This window comes from Podarcis melisellensis, assembly GCF_964234715.1.
Source record: "Podarcis melisellensis genome assembly, chromosome: 1".
Lineage (NCBI taxonomy): Eukaryota > Metazoa > Chordata > Lepidosauria > Squamata > Lacertidae > Podarcis > Podarcis melisellensis.
This window is the reverse complement of record NC_138528.1, coordinates 132,036,367-132,053,991: the sequence shown is the minus strand read 5'-3', so window position 1 is coordinate 132,053,991 and position 17,625 is coordinate 132,036,367. Positions and strand designations below refer to the sequence as shown.

General features: G+C 43.0%; 1 protein-coding gene across 1 annotated transcript in view; it reads right to left on the bottom strand.

Annotated features, from left to right (window-relative positions):
• The window catches only part of ABCA12 (ATP binding cassette subfamily A member 12), a 123,740-nt gene that overhangs the window by 37,490 nt on the left and 68,625 nt on the right, over positions 1 to 17,625 (bottom strand). Inside the window, exons 25-34 of the mRNA XM_081899622.1 lie at positions 14,685 to 15,014; positions 13,713 to 13,782; positions 13,474 to 13,608; positions 12,142 to 12,297; positions 10,108 to 10,294; positions 8,590 to 8,808; positions 7,590 to 7,786; positions 6,657 to 6,817; positions 4,509 to 4,745; positions 3,254 to 3,386 (exon numbers count right to left, since the gene is read on the bottom strand). Of these exons, the coding sequence (XP_081755748.1) occupies positions 3,254 to 3,386; positions 4,509 to 4,745; positions 6,657 to 6,817; positions 7,590 to 7,786; positions 8,590 to 8,808; positions 10,108 to 10,294; positions 12,142 to 12,297; positions 13,474 to 13,608; positions 13,713 to 13,782; positions 14,685 to 15,014 (1,825 nt within the window). The remainder of the gene's footprint in view (positions 1 to 3,253; positions 3,387 to 4,508; positions 4,746 to 6,656; positions 6,818 to 7,589; positions 7,787 to 8,589; positions 8,809 to 10,107; positions 10,295 to 12,141; positions 12,298 to 13,473; positions 13,609 to 13,712; positions 13,783 to 14,684; positions 15,015 to 17,625) is intronic.

The window sequence follows — 17,625 nt, the reverse complement described above, 5'->3', positions numbered from 1 at the left end:
AATATTGAGGGGGCTCAGCTCCTTTAAAAAATACTTGGGAGGGAGGGGCCCAAACTGCCTCGGCCCCTAGGAGTTGGTGCGCTCACCCTAGACCCACAGCCAAGACTGGAGGAAACCTACCAATTGTGGAAAGGTGCTGCAGTGCGTGTCAACTGACCCATCAGTAGCACAAAAGAGGTGCAACCCGGCCATTCCCAAGAAAGACATGAGAGGCAATAGAGACATGTTGGTGCTGTTTTTTTTTCCATTTAGTTCAATATTGCCTACTCTGACAGACAGTCAGGATCTTCAGGATCTCTGGTATGCACATCATTTGTTACTGGAGATTTTGCCTTTTTAACAGGAGGTGCCAGGGAGGGAGGTGCTCTGCCACTGATCTATGATCTCTAAACTCATGAGATATGGCCGTCACAAAGTTATATGGGAAGGAAGCACGAAGAGGGCATTAGCTGGGAGGTAAAATTTAAAGGCTAGAAACAGCTCAGGCAAGGAAGATTCGCCTGGAGTTTGGCTCAACGCCTAACTCCAGAAAGGAGAAGCAAAGGTCAGTGCTGCTTAATTCGATTTCCTTGGCCTGAGGAAGAGCCTCAAGCCAAAAGCTCTGCGCTCCCTCCCAGATCATCCTGTAGCTGTTCAAAACATGATACCGGGGGTTGCAACCCAAATACATATTGCAGTCTGTATTGTGCAATTGTAGCACTCATTGGACCCACTAATATTCCCAAATGCAATGAGAAGGGGGTTGGGGTCGTTGCAAAGTAACGGCTGAAGGATTATGAAAACACAGAAGCAAAGTTTCAGATTCCAGTCTACAAAGAGACTTTACAACAACGGCAGGCATATTTACTTTTTCTAGGTAAAATGTCCAGCCTTTATGAACTACATCCATCAGCAATAAGCCATACTTTAAATTTGTACAAAGCAAGCCGCAACTACGAGATAATACACGGGACTCCAAAAAAAGACAAGAACATTGTCTCTTAGTATGTAAAGATATAAAATTTGCCATAGTAGAAAGGGTGTGTCAGAAGGAAAATAAATGTATATTGTAATGTTTTTATTAATGCAACATTTTTGTATGTAACTGTGTATTTTTGAAATATTTTCTTTCAGTTGCCTGTTGTTGCTTCAGCTTTTTGTACACCACTTAGGGACATTTGAAATCTATTAAGCGGAATAGAAATTAAAGCAGTCAAATCAAATTCTCAAATCTTAATTGAGGTGATATGCTGCTATCCACATTAGATTATCTACACTGACACATAGAAAGTGCATTTCAGCTCTCAACCAGCCTGAGTGATAAACAGCCATGAAGCTGCATATATGTCACTGCATCATGATTTTCATACCTTAAAATGCTCCTTTGCATGTAGTCATAGGGCCACTTCAGAACATGGAGCTCCTCCATAGATACAATTGGGTGAAAAAAGTGATGTCGGATCTGGCGCAACCATGTGGATAGCAGTAATTCATGTGAACAATTTGAGCCTTATTTTCTTTTACCCGACATATTTACCCATTTTTAATGCAACAAGATTAATCACTGGAAAGCAGCGTCAGTTATCAGTGTGGCCGTGATGAGTCACAAGTTACTTTCTCCTCACAGCTGTATTTGTATTATTTGCTTGAAACTCTTGAGAAACTTTAGGGTACCGAACCAGCCAGCAGAAAATAGGGTTTACCTAGTCAATTATAGGGACGCAGGTGGCGCTGTGGGTTAAAGCCTCAGCGCCTAGGACTTGCCGATCGAAAGGTCGGCAGTTCGAATCCCTGCGGCGGGGTGAGCTCCCACTGCTCGGTCCCAGCGCCTGCCAACCTAGCAGTTCGAAAGCACGTCCGGGTGCAAGTAGATAAATAGGGACCGCTTACCAGCGGGAAGGTAAACGGCGTTTCCGTGTGCAGCTCTGGCTCGCCAGAGCAGCGATGTCACACTGGCCATGTGACCCGGAAGTGTCTCCGGACAGCGCTGGCCCCTGGCCTCTTGAGTGAGATGGGCGCACAACCCCAGAGTCTGTCAAGACTGGCCCGTACGGGCAGGGGTACCTTTACCTTTACCTTTAGTCAATTATGATACTCAGCCGCCTAAGGTATTTAAGCCCTAGTTCTTTTCATGGAGGTAATTGTCCGAACGTGGGAGCTCACATGATTTGCCAATTTTTATTTGTAGCCTAGGGACCTTTTCTCTGAAATCTAACGTTTTTATGGAGGAATCTTCAGTCATGTGAGCATCCACCTACATTGAAGTAGCACACTCCAGGCAGGGGGTTACCTCCTCAGTTGGAACTAGGCCTATAATTCAAGCTGCTTTTTCAGACAAGCAGAAGGTTCTTTAAGCAACTTGCAGCTTCAGAGCTCTGATTTTCTTTGGATGATGCTCTCTGGTCCTGGCACCGCTGGTTGCCAGTTGGGACTTGAATTGCTAGGTTTACAAATGAAGCAAAAGTGACACTTTAACTCTCACCCCTTCCCCAAATGGTTGACTGTGAAAGTGCCTGTTGTGTCCTTTAAGCTTATATATAAAGCTTATTTACTTGGAAAACCCCACCAAAATAAATGAGATTGAGTCCTCAATAAATGGGGTTACAATTGAGCTGTATGGCAGATCTGTGACCCACCCAGTCAGCTTGTCTAAACAGAATAGCAGTCAAGGATCTAGGAGGCTTATGAGCTGCATTAATTTGTGGGTGGTGGTTCCTGAGTTTTGCAGGCCTGCATTACATCGTAGTTAGTGCAACTGCTCTTTCTTGCATGCTAGAAACCTGAAACTTTTTTGGGCAAAACTGTACACTGGGGTAAGATTTCATAGTCTTTTTTTAGCCTCTCCCCATTGAAAGTTTTTCATAACAGCATAGGAAGCTGCCTATGCCAGAGCATTGAACCATGTATCTCAGCACTGTCTACATTGACTGCCAGTGGCTGCCCAGGGTTGCAGACAGGACCTTTCCAAGTTCTTACTGCAGATGCTGCTTTGAACCTGGAACCGTCCACATGCAAAGCAGGTGCTCTGCCGCTGAGAGAGAGCCTAAGCATGGAAAAGTGGGGAAATGAGGTAAATGATTTGACAGATGCATCCACTATTCTTGGTTGGCAGGGGGAGCAAGTGTTATAAGGTGTATTCCTGAGAATCCTCATATTTGTAGCACAAACACCACCCCCAGGGGGGCCTGCCCTACGAAACAGGAGTCCTTCCTTAGCCAATGCAAGTTGACAATGTAACTATTTAGCTGCCAGGGGCCTAATCATGGATAAATACCATCTCTCTCAGTGAAATTATCGGCGTTCATGGAGAGATCGTCTGTCTCCAGATTGCAACTGGCTGCCTCTTGGGATAACTCCACATCAGCTTGTTCATCTTCAGCCAGGTCTTTGGTCAAATTGAGAAATACCTGCATAACGGCAAAACAAAAATACTTTTATTTCAGTTCTGTGAAATAACAAAACAAAAATACTTTTATTTCAGTTCCTCTTACAGATGTAGAAGGGGGAAGAAGCCACAGCCCAGGCAAAATATTAAAAGCAGGTAGAGGCGGGGGGAAGGAGCACACAGAAGGGAAGGAAAGGGACTTTGAGTTTTGTTGAGTTTTTTGGACAAAGGGTTAAAAGAGAACAGTGCCCGTTCAGAGTCTTCCTGTTAAGTTGTGGGCGAACATATCAGACGACAAAGCGATTCTTCAACAGCTCTTGTTTATTCAGAGGCAGAACTGAACTGAACTGAAGGGCTCAGTCAGCCTGCTTATATAGAGCTCCAGTACAACAGTTACTGTAGCAACTTTCTAAATCTATCCAATCACTGAACGTCACTTTCGATCCTTCATTTGCATCTACAGTATCCCCCTGCTGGCCCAGGGTGAGAACTTCAGTACATAACACTTCCGACAACTGATAATTCTGTGAATTCAAAAATATTTCTGAGAATTCAATATGTACATATCTTTAAACAAACTTCTAGCACTAAATCACCACTGAAACTAAACAGATGGGGAAACAGTAAGACTTGAGTTGGCATCTTCCTCATCATCCGCATCTTCTTTTATTCCTCCCTGGAGTAAAGAGCCTTGGACGTAAGGGTCAGAAAACCCTGCTGACCAATGGAGATGCTGCTTGTACATGCTGGCATCTTTGCCACTGGCCAGTCATTGAGTCAATTTGCACCATCTTTTGCTCCATCTCTGGAAAGTAGAGCTTGGAGATGGCTGTAAATAGTCCTATGCACCTTATTGTAATTCTCCCTTTATGTAGATTGATGTATGAATTAATAAATAAATTGAATGCACGTTCATATATTTAAGGGGAAATCAGGGCAAAATGTTCAATACCTTGGCTTTCTTTAATAAAAGTGTATCCAACCTTTTGGTAAAATTATTATCAGGTGGTTCACAAGATTTAAACTGCCCCCGCCCAACAAAATTGAAACAAAACAACAATCAATAAAACTTCAGCATAAAATAGCAATAAAACAACCAGATACTTAAAACTTATCAGATGTTTAAAAGTGTTTAGATGCTCACTTCTTCCACGGTGCTGTCTGAAATTCCAAAGCAGCCAATATGGAGGTCACTCAAGCCACTGTCCAGACCTCTCAGGAGAGACTGGTAGGATGAGGAAACTTTACTGTTAAATGGGGGGAGTGCATATACAAGCTCGCCCCCAATGTCTTCCTTGAGATAGGCTTCTGGAAGATGAGACTGGATCATGGCTGTCACTGCAGAGGTATCACATTCTTCTGTGAAGTTTAGAGTTGGACTCTAGGCGAAGAGGGGAGGAGAACACAGCACACTAAAGCAATTGCATGTGAGGATTTGGTTCTCCAGACATATTTCTTTATTAATACCAAAGATACTACAACCCAGGGGCATTTAGGGAAGGTGAAAGCTGGCACATTCCGGCCAGACAGACAACAGAAAGTTCTTCTTGACACAGTAGACTGTTATAGAATACATTCCCATAAGATATAGTGTCAGCCACCAACTTGGATGGCTTTAAGTGGGGATTAGAAAGAAATGGAGAAGGCTAGTAATGGCTCCTAGCCACAATGGAGGCAGAATGCCTCTGCATACCAGTTAATGCTGGGTGCAAGTCCTGCTTCCAGGCTTCTCATGAGCATCTGGTTGGCTACTGTGAGTACAGGATCCTGGGTGACAAGGCCTCTTTGGCCTAATCCAGCAGTTGCTTGGTGGTTTTCTTTATAAAAAAAAAGTTTTGTTTGGGCCAGTCAAAATGTGACACAGTAGCGCATACCTACTTTATTTCTTTTCCAGTCCAACACATCCCGAACTACAAGAAATCTGCAAATATGTTAAAATAGAATTGCTCCACTACCTCCCACCTCACTCCCTGGATCAATCTCAGAATGAAATTACAGCTTAGGCAAAGTTTAAAATTATTTTCTCCACATGTTTAAAATCCAGGGTAGTCCAGGGTAAAGGCAAAGGGACCCCTGACCATTAGGTCCAGTCGTGACCGATTCTGGGGTTGCGGCGCTCATCTTGCTTTCTTGGCCGAGGGAGCCGGCGTACAGCTTCCGGGTCATGTGGCCAGCATGACTAAGCCGCTTCTGGCGAAGCAGAGCAGCGCACGGAAACGCTGTTTACCTTCCTGCCTATTTATCTACTTGCACTTTGACTTGCTTTCGAACTGCTAGCTGAGCAGGAGCAGGGACCGAGTGACGGGAGATCACTCCGCCGCTGGGATTCGAACCGTCAACCTCCTAATCGGCAAGTCCTAGGCTCTGTGGTTTAACCCACAGCGCCATCCGCATCCAGGGTAGAGGTTACTTAATGCTTTCAGAGAGAGAGGATACACTGTGAAAAAGCAACTCAGGAATGGTGATACTGACATGGATTTATATCCACTTGCACTTCCTCCAGTTCAACTTTCTTTTTTTAAAAAAGCAATGTAGGCAAGATGCACAAAACCCCATCCAACTATAGCCATGGTCAAATCTGCCTATTTCCAGGTGATGCCACTTTTGCAGATTTTTACTCAGTTTTGTTCTCCTTCCAAATCAGAAACCATTACAAAATGCCTATTTAAATACATATTTTAAAGTCAATTATTTCTCTTAAAACATATTTAAATGCACCACTTGGTAACCCTAAATTTCTGTGAACTGTGCTTCAACATTTAGAGGAGTGCAAAATCTGATGGAAAGAATTATGGATCAGGCAAGTTCATATCAGGACTTGCAAAAAATGCAATTCCTCAAGCATCCCTGATTTTGAGTTTAAATCAACCACCATATACTGGCCGAAGGTGAAGGGGGTGGTTTGTCACTATATTTCCTGGCCCGCTCAAAACATGCATGAAAATGTACTTCCTCCAGCAACTCAGGAAGAGACGTTTTATTATTCTAAACAGCCAAATGAAACTATAAAAGCTAAATTTTCAAAGGGAGTGTAACTGGACAAGCACTTGGCCATTTCTATACAAATAGCTAATCAAAACGTAAAGACACCATGGGGAGAAGCTGTTATGCGATCTGATCTCTCGATTTTACCATTTCCTGTAGATTCATAACAGCCACTGGATACCTTTTAAAAAAATCATTTTCATTAGATGCCATTTCTTCACTTTCCTCCTTAACACAGGGCAATTTCAGGTTTGAAAAATATTAGATATTTTCACACCCCATAACAACATTCAAGTGTTTTCCAAACCTTTCTTTTAGTCAGGGTCAGGTGGTATCCACTGCCAAAAGTTTCCTTCAGGTAGAATGGGGACCCACAGCACTTGAGCCCGCCGTGTTCCAAGAATGCAATCCTGTCACTCAATACCTCTGCCTCGTCCAAGTGATGGGTAGACAGAATGATTGTTCTGCCTGAAAAAAGCATACAGAAAAGGCAGCATATATCAATCAATATGTTGCAGAGGTGTTGCAGACAGCAGGAAATGTGACAGGGAAATGGGAAACAGGGACTCGTGTGATAGTGTCTGCTCTCTAGGAGATGAATTGCTCAGACTGAAAAGCAGGCCCTCGTCTAAGGCTCTATAGGGCTGTGTGGGGCTCAGACGATTGTAAATGGCATCCCCTGGGCAATCCATTTTGGCCTGCAAGTCACTGATTATGAATCCTAAATTAGCGCTTTTGTCACTTGAGAGTAACTCTAACTCTGAGGTTCCATCTCAAACTCTTGTCTCTCTCCTCTTAGTTGCTGCCTGGATGGAGAGAGCTGTCAGGTGGAAAACAGGAAAAACAGGAAAAAAATCCTGGCATGCATGTGTATGGGGAACGGCACTTTTCTGAATGCTTGACCCAACACAGCAGAGTTAATAATGGTCAGGCAAAGAAAGACTAATTAATCAGATATTATGTATGTACCTTACTGTTATTTTTTGTAGCTAACAATCCAATAATATGCACTCTCTGTGTTTTTGTTTTTCTGTAATGTTTATGTTACTGCTGAAAACCAATAAAATGCATATTTTTTAAAAGAATACTTTTTTCATAAGATTACCTAACACTCCAGACATGAGTTTCAACAATGATGCAAGCTCACCCTGGCCCCCCCAATTTTTATTGTGTGTATGACAGTATTAACTTCTACTTTTGCTTTAAAGAGCCAGGTTGTCAACTTTTCTGCCCACATTACCTTTTCTGTTTTTTGAAATAATCTCCCAAATGCCTCTCCTTGAACATGGATCAACCCCAGTAGTTGGCTCATCCAAAATCACCACTTTCGACCCCCCAAGGAGAGCAATGGATATTGATAGCTTTCTTTTCATTCCTCCTGATAAAGAGCCGGTCAGCTTGTGACGATGGTTGTATAATCCAGTTTCCTTCAAAGTCCTTCAAAATAGCACCCAGGAAAAGGTAAGAGTAAAATATGTTTCGTTGTGTGTAACTAAAACAAAGGAAGCTATATATACCAAAGTGCCAACAATACAAATGAAAAACTGCTGTCTTAGAATTGGCATAATCCAAAACTGTGATTTAACGTGCTCCTTGGACTTGATTTCATTTATCGTTCTTTTTAAGATGTTTCAGAATTTCTAGCCAATGTGTCAAGGTTAAGGGCTCAGAGCTGAATCACAATGTATTCTGGCCCGCTTCCAAGCCCCCCAGTGACGCAAAGAAACTACAAACTCATTGTGACTGGATGGCAAAGGTTGATTAATATCTCTAAAGTGGCATGAAATAGCCTTAGAAAAACTGGTCGGTAAAACCAAACAAAAAGGACAATAATCATGAGGAAAAGCTACTATGCAAAAGCTACTGTTCTTGGCAACAGGGATTAGCTTGTCTTGGATTAATGTCATGAAACCCTGATTTCACCACCAATATTTCAGTATTATTCTGACTCAGCCAAAGGAAAGAAGCACATTTTTTATCCAAAGTATACCCTGCTCAGAAAACTTCCTAGTAATTTAAGAAACATCATTTCCTCCATGCAGTCTTTTTATGCCACTTTGGATACAGAAGATCGGTGTGGAGATAAATGTTGTGATAACAAAGCAGCAAAACCAAGAAAGAACATTATTGGATTTGGTTGTCTGCAGCTAGGAAAGTGGGGGAGAAATTTTATTTGGATCTCATTTTAATGTGAACCCACCCAATTCGCACTTGTTCTCCATATAACTACTTTGATGTACCTTTCTACTTCCTCGCGTAACTCCTCCTTACTCCAGTGGGGCACCTTGATGTAGCCATATAAAAGCAGGTGTTCCTTTGTGGTTAGGTAACTAAATAAGACATTGTGCTGCATGCAGATTCCCATGTTTTTCCTGATTGTATCCTGGTCTGTTCTGATATCTTTACCATAAACAAATATAGTGCCAGATGAAGCAGGGAACAAGCCAGTCAGAATAGATCTAGAAATAGGGGAGATACGGAACAGTTGAGACAAATATCCAGCGTTTCATCCCACAAGTTATAAGAGCTAGAATAGTGTAGTCACATGAGGCTGAGCTATGAATGAGGAAATCCCTTTAAATCTTCCCTCTGCCATGAACTCCCTTAGGAAAACCTGCCTCTTTCAGTTTCAGCCCTGAATCTGTAATATGGAGCTAATAATAACATGTCTTACGGTGTTGTTATAAGGATTTCAACAAGACAATGTATGTAAGGCATACGCGCTAAAGCAGAACTATGTTTGCAAACACTGCTAGATGATGAAATGTCACTGCAAAGGAAGTTACATCCTCACTCTGCCACGATCCTTTTAAGACCAGTTTACACTGTGAGTCAGTAGGATGGATGCCTTTCTCCATTTGATCAGCACAATGCAAGCTATTTTTGATGATTGTCCAAACCAAGATCCATAGTTTTTCATTGACTTTGGTTTTCCTTTGATAACTAAAACATTTTGCAGTCTGCGTCCCTCTCAAGTTGATTATTTTTAAAAAATCAGAATTTAAATATTTCAGAATTGTCAATATGGAAAGCTATTGTGGCAAAATTTCATTTCAGCTCTCTGTCATAAGGCTCCACTTTGCTGACAGAAGGCAATCGCAATAGACTGATCTGTAACCTATAGTTCAGATCCTGAAATATATTTTAGTTGTTTGATTCAGAGATACGTTTATGCAAAACTGGAGCTCCGCACTGAGATATCATGCACAGAACAGGATGTTCCTAGAGACTAGCAAAGCTGAAAAGCTGCTGGATTTACCCCAAAGGACTTTTGCACCCTGCAAATTCAGACGGTCTTAGTTTGATGGGAAATGACAGCCACTGAGTTAGTGTGGAGGATGACTAGTACAAGCTGTTGCTGCATGTCATTCTCCCGCTATGAGCATAAAAAGAAACACCAAGCCCAGCTGCAGCAGCACACAGTTCTACAATAATTCAACAAAATGGGAACCTTTAGCATCCACAATTGTTACTGCTGATACTTCTGTTGGCCTAGGAGCAGAAACGCCAGCAGAAAAATCAGTAAAAATAAGAAATATGCTTTCATTTGTGAAGGAAAGGGGAGACAGAAACCTGCTGAGATAAATAAAGAACATTGAAAGTATATGGCATAAACTTCAAAAAAGCAGCTTTCAAAGACAACAACTGATCTGGTCTTGAAACATAAAAAGATGTTACTGATTCTGGCATTAATCTTCACTAGCTACAAAGTGGTATTTCTTGCAGTTCGAAGCAATTCCTCTTCAAAGAGAACCTACATTGTGGTAGTTTTTCCAGCTCCATTGTGTCCCAGCAAAGAAGTTATGTTTCCTTCATAAAAGTTCAGGTTAAGATTCTGGACAGCCGCTTTGGATCCATAGACCTTTGTTATTCCATACAGAGAAACTCCCACTTTTAGGTCGGTCGGCTCAGGTTCAAGGTTAGAAGGCAGAGCACCTTGAACAACTATAAAACAACAAGAACAGAGAAACCTTTTACTCTGTGCTTCAGATGGTGGGAATTTGCATATGGAATACCTATATGGACAGCTATCAGTAAAAGAAAACACAAAAAATGGTAAGTGTGCTAAGTGGCATGAAAATGTACCACACAGGCAGGTATGCTGGCGGAATGGCCTCTGGAGCTGGGAGTTCAAAATTGTGTTTCCTTTTAGGGAGAGGAAAGGGGCGTATGTTGTGGATATCTGCTACTGCCCATGTTTGACATGTCAAAATGAGAAATAGAAAACACAGCTGTTTGGGTGGATACTAAGACTTCTTTCTATAAAAATTAGATGTACATGACTGTACAGCCACAACATTTTGTAACAAACTATAATGCATCAATGGGGACGCAGGTGGCGCTGTGGGTTAAAGCCTCAGCGCCTAGGACTTGCTGATCGAAAGGTCGGCGGTTCGAATCCCTGCGGCGGGGTGCGCTCCTGCTGCTCGGTCCCAGCGCCTGCCAACCTAGCAGTTCGAAAGCACCTCCGGGTGCAAGTAGATAAATAGGGACCGCTTACCAGCGGGAAGGTAAACGGCGTTTCCGTGTGCGGCTCTGGCTCGCCAGAGCAGCGATGTCACACTGGCCATGTGACCCGGAAGTGTCTCCGGACAGCGCTGGCCCCTGGCCTCTTAAGTGAGATGGGCGCACAACCCCAGAGTCTGTCAAGACTGGCCCGTATGGGCAGGGGTACCTTTACCTTTACCTTTTATAATGCATCAATGTGGGTTTTAAAGAAACAGCAGATTTAGCAGCAAATTTAAGAGCAGTGAGTTGTGGTTGTCTTCCCCTGCCCAAGTCTTTAAATAGGTGGAAGATTAATACGGAAATTATACTGTGTGTATATATCTAACGACAAACAATCCCTGGCTCACCTACCTCTCAGTCATCACACACATGCCCTGCGCAATCAGCTTGAGGGGGTAATTTTTGCTTTGGGATTTTACAATGCAGAGTATCCAAATAACCTACCCATATTTGAGTTTGCAAAACATGACAGCATACATATTTCCAAATATAGTCAGGGTCAAGTGAGGAATCTAAATTGTGTTGCCTTTTGTCATGACCCTTGACTCTAGTGGTGCTCTGGAGAGGGAGTAGGAGGTTGTGGGGCAGTGTAGCCAGATTCAGGGCACAGAGCTGACTGCTGAAGATAGGGAGACCCTTGGGCCTGAGACGGTTGGACAGGAGCTCTCAGAGGAAAGCCCCTGACCCCCAGGGCTTGTAGGGCCAGAGCCTGGTCACTCACAGGTACCTGAGCCTGAAGAGCCAGGTGCTTCCCATGCATCACTAGTCTGGGAGAGCACCAGAAGGGAGACTATGAAACAGCAAGGGAGTGTCCATCTTCAGGCCAGCTTCTAAGGTTTTCTACAAGGAGGTGGAGCCTGGAGGAGGTAGTCTGCAGAGAGAGCCTTGAAAGGCTACAGTTTGCTCTCAGCCTTTGTTGAGCAAGTTGCTCACTTGCAGCTGTTCATGGTCCAGCCTCACCACCTTCTCTGTGCATCAGGTCAACGTGCAACAACATTAAACTTTACCCCTCGTCTCAAGATTACTGCTCAGCTTTGATCTCTGGCAAATATCTATGTTACATTTCAGTACAAGGCTAATGGTTTGATTAAAGCGAGATCAGGCAAAGTGGCACCTCCAGATATTGTTGGACTACAGCTCCCATCATCCTTGACCATGCTGGCAGGGCTGATGGGAGTTGTAGTCCAAAAACATCCCAAGGGCATCTTGTTGGGTGCCCTGGTTTAAAGTAAGCGAATCTATGAAATAAATATTCCCCACATCTAAAAACTTGGAGTACGTACATATCTTTTCAGGGAATGCTGGCTCTTTTCTCAAGAAGAAATTGGTGAAAAGAAAGTTTTTCCTCTTCTCACTCCACAAGGGGAAGTAGCCATAGCGCTCTGCCCAGTAAGATGGAAGGAGTGGAAAATACCATGGGGCTGCAATACCATACTTGCCTGTTAAAAAAATGAGAGAAAGAGAGAGAGAGGCTGAGAAGTTGGGAAAAGTTACTCTATAGCATGTGACGGTCTGAATTAGGTTTACATGGTCTATACGACTGCAAGCCCAAAGAATGTGGTAGTGTGAGTTCAATGTGATTTCATCATTTCCCCAGAGTATATTGCACTTGTGTGCTGTGCAACCTCTGATCAAGTGAATGTGTTGTTTTCTTCCCTAATTTCCCAGGATTATGTTAGTATCCTAAGGTTACCCAGACCACATGGATAGAGGGCCACAGGGCTCTATAAGGACAGTGGCTGCTTGCTGCTGCCCAGCGAGGGACTCGCCTGCTGCTGAGGGCCTGAAGGGCCTCGCCTGCCTCCTTCCATCTGGGCAGAGAGGGCTCCGTTTTTGTTTTTTAAATTGCTTTTTTTATCTATGTCATTTTAAATTGCAACTGATATTAATGCTGTATTCTCAGTTTTAGATTTTATGATTTATGTGGAAGTTGTTTTCCATTTTGTTGTGTACTTTTTGATGTGTCTTATTTATTGCTTATGACTTTTGTTATGTTGGTAATAATGTAAACCTTGTCATGCTGTAAGCCGCCTTGAGCATGGTTTTAACTATGGAAAGGCGGCGTACAAATAAAATGATGATAATGATGCCACTATGCTGCCAAAATAATTACATTAAACACACACACATACATTCCTGTATTCATCTGCCTCTAGAAATAGAGTGGGAGAGCTCACCATAATTTGCATATGGAAAATTATGAGCGATACCCATTCTGGTTATGACATTTGTAAGTACTTTGTATGGCCATTTGTCATGCAAATACATCCTTCTGCACAGTCCCTAGAAGCAAAGAATGGTAGCATGTGCAATCATATAGGGCACATGTCATTTGTTAAGCACTTGCAAATGTGCAAGGGAGAGGATGCCCTCATTAGGAATTATTATTATTATTATTAACAACAACAACAACAACACCCCACATATCCGGCTGGGTTGCCCCAACCAAAGAATGTCTTTGGTGGCTTCTCTGTGGTTAACAACACAGTGGGCTGCAGTCCATAATCTGTCCCATCTAACACAAACTTAATAGACAAATAATGCCCTCATGAGAACCCTAGTAATTGTGTGTGTTTGAGTGTGTGTGTGTGAAAATTCTTGCATGCACTACTTACCTGGAAAAACATTCCTAATGTACCAGCCCAGAATGAAATAAATAAAAGAATCTATCAGAATTAACCAGCACATCCAGCCAAAATTAGTCTCATCTCCAGACATAGGTGATTTATACATATTATCCCACTGCAGGCCTACAAAAGAGAAAAGGTAAGATAAAGACAATTTCTACATTAGCCAATGAAACAGACTGCACCAGGGCTACCCAGAGAAGTGTCCACATCAGAAGAACCCTTACCAACGCCCTGTTCTTCATAGCGGGCAATGTACTGGCTTGCATAGCTGAACGCGGTTGGAGACAGCAGGCTCTGGAAAAAGAAGGGGAGAAACCCTACTGAAATATTTGCATACAATATCCAGGTAAACATATGAAGATGATGCAGATTTCAGAGACAAAGTGGGGAGATGAGAAAGAAGGCATTCCTGAGAGAATGAGCACAAAGAAGCCTTGGGAAGCCTTCTTATTATCCCCGTAGACTCTTCTTCCTACAAGGAGAGTAAGGAAATATCCATGCAGTTCACTCTATAAACTGGCGCTCTCTCTCTCTCTCTCTCTCTCTCACACACACACACACACACACACACACAGAGAGAGAGAGAGAGAGAGAGAGAGAGAGAGAGAGAGAGAGAGAGTTAGTTCTAGGGATAACTGACTGAGCATCATGACATCAGTGTGCTTTTTTGAATCCAGCATTGCACATCCAAACCAAATATTCTAGACATTTTGCCAGTTCTCATCTATTTTACCCTGTATTGGATAAGAGGAAACATAGAAACTAGGGCCGACCCAAGACATTTTGGCACCTGAGGCAGACCCCAAAATGGCGTGTCCCCCCCTTCCCACCAGGGAAGTAGAGATGAAGGAAGATCTACGTCAGGAATAAGAAGGAAGGGAGATCAGCATTGGAATCTGCTGGGCCTGTGAACCCTGCTGCCTGAAGCAATTGGTCCTAATATTACACCACTGCTGTTGTGTGGTTGAGAGACAAGCCAAAATGTGCATTTAAGTTGACCCCCTCCCCACAAAAATTCTTTGATAAATGACCCTTCCCCCAGCCTTCAGATGTCTTGAACTACAATTCCCACCAGCCCCACCTAGCACTGCCCTGCTGGAGCGGATGGGAGTTGTAGTCCAAAACTTCTGTGGGCTCCAGGTTGACTTAGGCTGCCCCAGCACCTTCACGCATCTTAACACGGCTGAGAGGTTTACCAGCAGGCTCTTCACGGAAAAGCTGACGTGATTCTCAACGACAAGCAGGACGATGAATGGGAAAAAGGTCAAGATGTAGATGAGACAGCCCACCAAGGCAGCAATGTTGGTGTTGTTGAAGAAGACGCTGATGAGGTAGCACATGGCGATGATGGAGAAGCTGTAGTCCAGGAGGTACAGGAACAGGATCACAACGTTTATATTGGAAAGGACGTTCCCAACTTTGAGCATAACAATGAGAAACGTGGTAGTAATTAGGAGAAAGGTGGCACACTCAATGAACCAGGCGATGAAGTGACTGCTGGAATTGACACCCATCATCTTCATATACTATGGAGGGAGGAATAATAAAAGGATAGCCACTTAATTGAATTCAAACATGGATATTAGTTATTACTATTATTTATTATGAAAACAAATTTAGAAACCAGTTTCAAAGAGGTGCACAGGGTAAAAACAGACTAAAACACAGAAACACAAACTCAAAGAAAAATAAAATCAATTTAGCCAACTCTAAAGCAATAAAACCATTTAGACAAACACCAAAGAATTAAGTGCTGTCGTCTTCTAATACGGGTAAAGGACCCCTGGCAGTTAAGTCCAGTCATGAACGACTCTGGGGTTGCAGTGCTCATCTCACTTTATTGGCCGAGGGAAAATGCCATTTATCTTCCTGCTGGAGCGGTACCTATTTATATACTTGCACTTTGACATGCTTTCGAACTGCTAGGTTGGCAGGAGCTGGGACTGAGCAACAGGAGCTCACCCTGGTAAAAAAGGTAAAGGACCCCTGGACGGTTAAGTCCAGTCAAAGGCAACTATGGGGTTGTACCGCTCATCTTGCTTTCAGACTGAGAGAGCCGGTGTTTGTCCACAGACAGTTTTCCAGGTCATGTGGCCAGCATGACTAAACCACTACTGGCGCACGGAGGACCGTGATGAGTGCCACAGCACATGGAAACGCCATTTACCTTCCCGCCACAGTGGTACCTATTTATCTTCCTGCACAAGTGTGCTTTCAAACTGCTAGGTTGGCAGGAGCTGGGACTGAGAAATGGGAGCTCACCCCATCGCGGGGATTTGAACCGCCGACCTTCCGATCGGCAAGCCCAAGAGGCTCAGTGGTTTAGACCACAGCACCACCCGGATATTCTAATTATGTACTGTAGGCATAGTAAGATGGCCATTGTCTCTTCTTTTAAAATAGAAGGGGTGACTGGTGGTCTGCAGCATTAATTTCAGTTTTACAGTCTCTGAGAGGGACATGTCAGTCCTTACCAGGTATGCCCAAATTGTGCCCCACTAAACTGAATATCCACACCCTAATGAATTGTGAGAAGGCCACTGTTACCTCTCCAGTTCATATTTCTGCAAACTCTGACTAACAGCAAAGTAGGTTTTGTGTGTGTGTGTGTGTGTGTGTTTTAAAATTGGGTGTTGTATAGGTTGCCTTACAAGGCCAGTGGGCTATGTGTGCATTGATAGGTTTACAAATGGCAATGGCCCAACCTATCAAGTGTGCTCCCAGGAGGGACTATTGACTGGTGCCAGGTCAGCAATAGCTCTGCCAGATTCTTCCAACAAGCATTGTTTCCTGCACCATAATCTTTAATGTATTATGATCAAAAAGTTGGAATCTCTAACTTGCTAAGCTATGGGGGGAAAATGAAATAAATAAACTAACACCATTGGAGTTCAAACGGAGTGGCACTTACCTCCCAAATTGATTGGTTTCTCAAAAATACCAGTTATTCTAATATTTTAAATTGCCAATCTGCTGAACAAATCATGCACCCCACCCTAAAATTCACTCCATTTAACATTTCCAAGCTGTTTCTTTGGAGTGAACATTTATAACTCAAGGATTAAGAGGTAGACTTCCTTGAATGCTACTGGTGCATGTGTGAAATATTTTGCTCCATTTGCCCCAAATATTTTGCCTGGTTATTTTTTTAACTCAGCATAAACAAGAATGTGTGGACCATTTCTTATGTTACATTGTTGAGCTGCTTTAACACAGCTTCTTCCCTGGCAAAAACGCAAGACCAGAGGTGTGAGAAGATCACACTATAACTCCTCCTCATGCCTGCATTACCACATTTTGCAAGAGAGTTATTCTGGCATGGCCAAGACTCTCTGAAGCTAACCTCCGACAGAGCTACTCTGCCCTTTCCCTACCAATACTTTGAGGATTAGATACACAGATATAACTCTACAAAAGTTGAGACTCTCCACACTTGCTGCTGTTCTAATATTACACAAATGACATCAGAGCTGTTTCACAGTGGAACAAATTCCCTCAGAAGGTGGTGCCCTCTGCCTCATGCGAGGTTTTTAAGCAGAGGTTGGATGGCCATCTGTCATGGATGCTTTAGCTGAGATTCCTGCATTGCAGGGGGTTCGACTAGAGGACCCGAGGTGATTCTGTGAAATAGTAGTATCTCTGTGGGGATCTGTTTGCTCAAAAACAATAATTTTCTTCGTTTAACCTGTGGAATCAATTGAATCACTAATGAAAGTGCTAAAAGTCCCACTGAGTGTTAGGACAGCACACAGGAACACTTTTAGCAGAAATAGCCTCATATTTTAAATAAGTGTACATTAAATTGAGAGTAGTTGGGCTAAGGCAATAATTGATTCTGAGGAAGTGGATGCTGTACTTCACTGACTACCAAGACAAAGAATTACAAAGCCCTTTTGCTCCTCTGGTGGAAGTTCAGTTTGAAAACTAAATCAAGTTAAGGGGAAAGATTTTCACATTGATCGCTATGTTGTCTCACAGGAAGTCTAATCTTGCACATGCCTCACTTGAGATAATAACACATAAAACACCAAGGTATGTAAGAGGTCAGGGAAGTAGAATCATGTCAGAAGAACCAATTATGAAAGAAATAATTTCTTAACAACTCGTTGATGTATCTAAACAAAATAGTGAACAGCT